At 43.5% G+C, this 7028-nt stretch overlaps 2 protein-coding genes across 2 annotated transcripts in view; one reads left to right on the forward strand and one right to left on the reverse strand.

Annotated features, from left to right (window-relative positions):
* Positions 1 to 33: 33 nt before the first annotated feature.
* On the forward strand, positions 34 to 3938 carry EMH_0027000 (uncharacterized protein; the record flags this gene model as incomplete). The annotated part of the gene is made up of 8 exons (XM_013502697.1): positions 34 to 120; positions 289 to 349; positions 934 to 1055; positions 1411 to 1641; positions 2066 to 2383; positions 2676 to 2924; positions 3242 to 3439; positions 3708 to 3938. 8 exons carry the CDS (start codon positions 34 to 36, stop codon positions 3936 to 3938), a joined length of 1497 nt encoding a protein of 498 aa, XP_013358151.1.
* Positions 3939 to 4760: 822 nt separating this feature from the next.
* EMH_0027010 (replication factor C small subunit, putative) overlaps positions 4761 to 7028 on the reverse strand; it is a gene marked incomplete at both ends in the record, with an annotated part of 4274 nt that continues 2006 nt past the window's right edge. The window contains 5 exons of the mRNA XM_013502698.1: positions 4761 to 4831; positions 5169 to 5265; positions 6259 to 6315; positions 6490 to 6624; positions 6865 to 6913. Coding sequence (XP_013358152.1) covers positions 4761 to 4831; positions 5169 to 5265; positions 6259 to 6315; positions 6490 to 6624; positions 6865 to 6913 — 409 coding nt within the window. The remainder of the gene's footprint in view (positions 4832 to 5168; positions 5266 to 6258; positions 6316 to 6489; positions 6625 to 6864; positions 6914 to 7028) is intronic.

Below are 7028 nucleotides of genomic sequence, written 5' to 3' on the forward strand. Positions count from 1 at the left end.
TTCCCCGTGGCACTTTTGCATATTGACGGCCCCATGGCGGATCGTCTTCTCGCGCAGAGTGAAGTTGAATTTGCAGTGGATTTGGGCGATCGTTATGCAGCTTCTGGTTTGTATGCGCAGGTAGGGGGAGGCACGTTGTTTTGTTGCCTTCATGTTGTTTTCACTTTCATGTGCGGTTCTTTTTGATTATTATTATTAATTTAATGTTTTGGATGCACTTATAAATAGCGGGGTAGCGTGTTCTGCGCTTTAGGATGGGGGGCCTCGTCTGGGTTTCTGTGCTTGCAGGCAGCGAAGTGCCACAGTGTGCAGGGGCTGCGTGCATGGTGTGTTGAGAGAGGAGAGGCTGGTATTCATGAATCTTCTTTTGTTGCATCTGATTCGCGCGGATCAGAGAAGAAAACAGCGGAATCAGAGGAGGATTTAACGAGTCTATTGTCATTTGATGCAGAAACAGATGCTTTCTGTTGCAGCCTCACGCAGCCTATCTGGCGATTCATCACAACATGGATGAAACAACACGCACAGTTTCCTTCTTTAAATCAACGCCTTCTGCATTTCGTTAAGGCAAAAGAAAATGCACAAAATTACATTCAAACTTCCAGCGGACAGACAAACCCTGCATCTCTTCATTTTGCTGCTAAAGAACGAAATACAACCACCTGTGAGACAAAACAACAAATAGTTATGTATATGAACATCAGTATGCGTATTGCATGCATGCAAATTGCATAGAGACTGAGTAAATGCTTGCTAGCTGAATGTCTACAAGCTGCATTAGTGCATACATACAGACTCTATGTATGCGTGCTGACTGCGGGCTGATTGAAACATCGACATATTGAATACACATATGCAGATAGTATGCATGCATGTTGACAAGATACATTTATTCTTTGTATTTGTTTTGTCTACGTGCGTGATTACCTGCAGCGAGAAGATTTTCTCTTTCGGGGGATCCAAAAGATTCATCTTTTGATGCTCCGGCTGATGACGACACAACGCTAACACCCCTTGAAAATTCAATTAAACAAATTGACCTCAACATCCGAATGGTGCGAGAGGAAGAAACTAAATTCATGAATAGACAGTTGCTATAGTCTATGGCTCTAAATAACCAATGCTTTTATGTTTTTTTCTGTTTTTCTCATTTCTTTTCCCTTCTTCCTGTTTCATCTTTCTTTTGCCTTTTCTTGTATCCGCTAATTCATGTTGGGCTGTGAGAGAAACCACGAAGAAAAACATCAACACTAGCAACTTGCATGTTCACCACAAGCCAGCAGAAGTAGTATCATTTGCATGCAGTCCGAAGGCGTTCTTTTCTTACTGTACTGCATGTATATAAAATATGTAATTCTTCATAAAAACATCTTTAGTTTTTCTCTTCATGTACGCGTTTTTCTGCTGCAGGTGGGGTTGCAACGAGCTCTTGTGCGCGACACCGTTCATTTGTTCTGTGTATTGGCAGTGAGCCACCTGCAAGCGGCAAAGAGAGAACGCGCGTTGCTTTCGGGTGTAATATCGCCTGCACCAGCACAGCACGCCGTCTCAGCCGAAGAAGTTGAATCTTTTTGTGATGAAGTTGCAGCAGCTGCTGCTGCGTCGCCGAATAAACACTCGAGGCAAAACAACAGCGCAGTGGTAAGCAGCAGCAACAGCGCAGGAGAGGGCCATTGGTAGAAAGGAAAGCTGTATCGTTGAAAAGGTTCGGTTTTCAGTGTAGTGCAGGTTGTTTTTGCTGCTGCCGCTCGTGCTGCTGTTTCGGCTCGTCCTGCTTTTGCTGCTGTCGCTGCTCGCTCTTACCGCCGTTGCAGCTGTAGCTGCTGCTAGACCTGCTGTAGCTGCTGCTGGCATTATTTTCACATTGAATATTCAGGACCTAGACTCTTTGTTTTCGTCAGCTGCATCCGATGTTGACTAGCAGTGGCGGTTGAGCAGTGCATAAAGTGCCTCTTTATGGAGGCGGGCAACCGACGGAGGCATGCATTTAAAGCGACTGCAATAGCAGCAAATTAAAACCAAATTTGTTTGTTTGTTGTGCTGGTTTACTTTGTGGTGTGTTCAGGATGATTGTCGGTCTCTGCTTTCTCTGCTGATCGACCTGCAGCGTGTGGTGTATGCACCTTTGGAGCTGTTGGATTTATTGAATTTGCAAATGCGTGAAAACCTCAAGACAGAACAATTTGGCTTTCACTTTCCCGCTATTGCGGCTCTCCGCCTGCAGGGGCAGTGCGTTGCAACTGCAGCAGTTCGGCGACTTAATGCATATACAGAAGAAGAAGAAATCGCAAAGAATGAACTCGATAATGCATGCATGGCATTCCTATCCTTCGGGGCCGCTGCCGCCAGGACGCTGCAGCAGCCGCGAATTCTGTCCAACAGTGTAAGCAGCACGAAGTATATAGTGATTTAGTGATTTATTGATTTAATGAGTTAATGAATTAATGATTTAGTGATAGTGGTGAGTGAACGTGTTGGTGCAGCAGTGACATAATGAATGAATGAATCGATGATACAATAAATTAATGGTTCAGTGATTCATTGATTTAATTATGCAGTAATTAAGTTCACAGATGACTGTCTTATGGGTATAGAGAGTGGTGCTGGGATCGAACGCGTGAAGCCAGACACTGTAACGGCAAGTTAATATGGAGGGGTGCACTGCTGTGTTTCAGCTGAAGGATTTACTGGCCTTGTCGGATGTGGCCGTCCGGGAGAGCTGCGCCAGGTCTTTGAAGCGGCTTTCTGTTGTTTTGCATGTTTACGCGCGAAGTCAGTGGGGAAACAGCAACAAAGAAGTCACCATGGTGAACGCCGAAGGGGAGGCGGTGGAAATTCCTGCATTTCTGTGGCCGGCGTGGCGGCTAGCGGAGTGTGGGCAACCGTTTGACACTCTGATCAACCTCTACTTATCTCTGGAAGAGGTAAATCAGATCATTCATGCATGGTTGCATGCACGCACATGCATGTGCATGCACATGAATGGGCCTAAAAAACAACCACATCACGGGCGCGTTGGTTTCGTTTGATCCACATGAATCCAATTTCAGAAAAAGTTTCATTTCAGAAAAAGTTTCAGTCTACTGGAATTAAACTTGAGAAAGCAAAAGGAGCAGCAAATGCTGAGCAATGTTGTTTCCTCTTTACCTATTACACGCGTGTTTCCCCTTTCTCTCTTTCTGAATTGTTCTGTGTTCTTTGCGCCGTGTTCTTTGTTTTGTCCTCGTTGTTCTTGTTTCAGGATGAACTGGCGAAGCAGCAGAGCCGGCTGGAGTCCACCGAGCTACAAACAATTTTCTGTTGGATATTCGATCAGTGGCTGACGAGCCAAGACGACGTCGCTGCCGCTTCAACTTACGTCGGCCTCCTCCACCGACTGACGGAGGCAGGGGATCTCCCCTACTTCGCGTCAAGCGTCAGCGGACCCCTGCTGTCCCAGGTGGGAAGCAGTATATATATATATATATATATATATATATATATATATATATATATATATATATATATATATATATATATTGGATATACCTTTTATTCGCTTAGCGACAGCCTCTCCGTGGAGAACTGTTAGATGGTCACTGGTTAATGTTTGCGTATTTCTTGAGGAGGCCTGAGTCAGACAGGAAGGAAGTGTGCGTTTTTGGTGTTTAGTTGCTGTTGCTGCGTTGGCATTGCGTTGCTGCTGCTTTGCTTCTTGTTCTCTGCAGCTGAATGAGGAAGAGCGGGCTCGAGCCGACGTCGCTGCCCAGCAGTTGACAGATTCGCTGCTGCAAATCGAGTTGGCTATGGGGTGTGCAAGTCGTTCTCTGGGGGGTCTTAAGGACAACAGACATTTTGTTGGAGTCAATTCCCGCTTGGCTATCATTAAACAACAAGTTGCGGAGTATCGGGCTGCCCTGCATAAACAGGCGGTGACGGACCGCTTCACCAGCTTCTGAGGCGGACCGCAGCTAGCTGGACAGCAGCTAGCTGGACCGCAGCTAGCTGCAAAGCTAGCTGCACCGCTAAAGGATCTTATAGTCGGGTGTATAAACAGCAAAAACGACTCTCTGGTGCAGTGTTAGTAATTTGCATTGCATGAGGTGTCAGGCCCTGATGATACACCAAAAACTTCTACATACCAGTATATTCATCCTCGCCTGAGGATGAGACAAAAACAACTTCCGGGCAACGGATGGAAATTGCCTTTTCTTATTAAGGTGTCGTGGGATTTATGTATCAAGTGGTTTCAAGGTTTTACTTATGTATCAAATAACAAAAAGAAAGCATTAATTTATTTAATAACGAGAGTGTTTCAAAGCCACAGGTATTCCGTAAAGGTTTGTGTTATACATTTCAGTAGTTTGCCATCGTCGTTAGGAGCTGAAGACGATGTTTAGACTTGCAAATCAGTGCAAGGAAGCGTACACTGACTTCAGATGAGTGAAAGCACAAGCATCTGTTGCAACAAATGAACTGCACTGTCGCTCGCAGGTGCCCTCTTATGACAATACCACCGACAGTGCTTGCAGAGGGTGCCGGATAACGAAGAGAAATGTCAGCAGCTGAAAAGGCAGCACTGCTGCTTTTTTAAAAAAGACGAATTCAGTCCATGCATCATCTCCATTCAGATAATGTCTCAGTTGAGAAACAACAAACTTGCTGCTGACGGCGAGCCTCATGTCATTGAAACGGCTCAGTCCATGTTTTGTCTGTACTTGACCCCCTTCCTTCTTCTCTTAAGAATAAGTTGGGGTTTTCTTCTTTCTTGTAAACGGGAGTTAAGGCTGCTGCAGCACGACTGCTTGGATCTTCAAGCAAGCGGAGAGAAGCTGCAGTAAAGAGTTCGCCCCTGAATCGCCCACACAAACAAATACAACCCAAAACAAATACACGAAAATATATAAATAAACACGACCACATGTCAGATAGGCGTGAAGGAAGGACCAAATAAACCAACTACCACCGCCGTCCTCCTCAGCACAGACCCTCCAGCATCTCTCCCCCCCCGTATCAACCACCATATAGAGATTCTAGCTAAACGTATATTTGTATACATCTTTCTTAAAGGGAAAGTTGACGCTTACTCCACAAAGCGCTTGATGCAAATAAACATAATAATTAATTCTAAATAAGGATTATAAATAAGTAAAATTAAAGGAAAAAATTTAATATAATGAAGCGCCTACCCTGCAATACGGCAAACTCTGTCGCGCCGAGTTCATGGAGTATGGTGGCCTTTTGCAAATCTGAGAGGCTGTCAGTCTTTACAACTTCTGCAACCATCTGCAGCACAAGTCAATCACATAAAAGAAACAAACAAACATATTAGCTGACGATTCCCTCTCTGTTCTGCGTGCGTGTAAGCCCGCCTTGTTTGGTGTGATACACCGCCTTTTTGGCGCCGTATGTCTGTTTCTGTTGGTGTTATGAACCCTCTCTGTGTGGTGTTTAAACCTTCTTCTTTGGTACCTAAATCCTGAACCCTAAACTCTATACTATTCTAAGGATAATTCACGCCTCATCAGCACACAATCTGACGCAGCAACGAAGCGCCAGCCAGGCTACAACACCATACGCACTGTTAAGTGCGTCTATAATAATATAAAAGAGAAAGCAGATGTTAATCAATTGTAAACTAGCATTAATTTATATGATTAAATCCTTTCTAAAGATGCAAATAGGAGGTGTTCTACTCCACTCGCCTCCTGCAAGAGCAGCGCCACATCCCATCCTTGGTTTGTCACTTCCTCTGCAACATCGTTCACCTGAATATAAACACACAACATATATATATATATATATATATATATATATATATATATATATATATATATATATATATATATATATGCACAAGCAGTAGCAACGATATATGTTCTATAGCGGTAAGTTGTAGACACGCGTGTACATCTACATATATCTTCGCCTGCAGCATCGTATCTGTGTTCAGTGATACACTTCTCCCCACATACAAACAAACCACAAATAAATATGTAAATATATATATATATATATATATATATATATATATCAACGAATAAGCCCTCATGCAGCTCACCGCCTCCGGCGAAGTTGCGCAGGCATTGAGGACGCTGTGAACGACATAGGAAGGCGGATGCTGTCAAGCAAAAGAGAGAAAGAGAGGAAAAAAACCAAAATATAAAATATTCAGTCGAGCTCTGAACTACAAGAAGGGAAATTGTGTGTGGATAGCTCCTGTTTACGTACAGAGCCCAGCAACAAGTGTTAAATCCTTTCAGGGTGAAGGCAACTTACGACAGCAACCTCAAGGATCGCGTCCTCAGTGATATTCTGGTGTATTCCCGCAGCAGACTGCAACACATACAACACCACCCCATTGTTCACCCTGGAGCTATTCATCCCCTATACAGCCAGGCGCAGCTACAAGACAGAAATACACTCTAAACTATGAAGCTGCCATCTGCTTTCCCTGTGTATACAAGACGAGAATTTGTGGACTTTTCGGTGTATATACACTACACCAACCTGTAGAAGGTTCACAGCCCGGCGCAAATCACCATTTGTTAGATTCATTAGACGGTGAATTGCTGCCTCCTCAACGTTTAAATTTTCTGCTTTGCAGATCATTTGAAGCCGCTCCATTTGAGCATCGGGCGACACCTGCAGAGAAAAACATATTCACACATCTATCATATCTGCATCTTTACAAACATTTCTGTGTTTATAGACACTCCGCATACACGCCAGGTGTACTTAATGTTTAGGTGGCGAGCTTATAAGTGCAGCACCAAATGACTTCAGTATATTTAAGTAAGACGCAGATATTATGTAATATATAATATATATGCTTATAGATTATATATATATATATATATATATATATATACGGAGACGACTCACAGGCTCAAAGCGATGAGGAGAACACCTGCTGAAAAGAGGGTCGATGATCCTGCAAGAAAACAACTCGCCAACCCACCCCAGTACACGGTTTGCTCCTACTGCATATATATATATATATATATATATATATATATATATATATATATATATATATATATATATAT

This window comes from Eimeria mitis, genomic scaffold (assembly GCF_000499745.2).
Source record: "Eimeria mitis Houghton genomic scaffold, Emh_scaff997, whole genome shotgun sequence".
NCBI classification, from domain to species: domain Eukaryota; phylum Apicomplexa; class Conoidasida; order Eucoccidiorida; family Eimeriidae; genus Eimeria; species Eimeria mitis.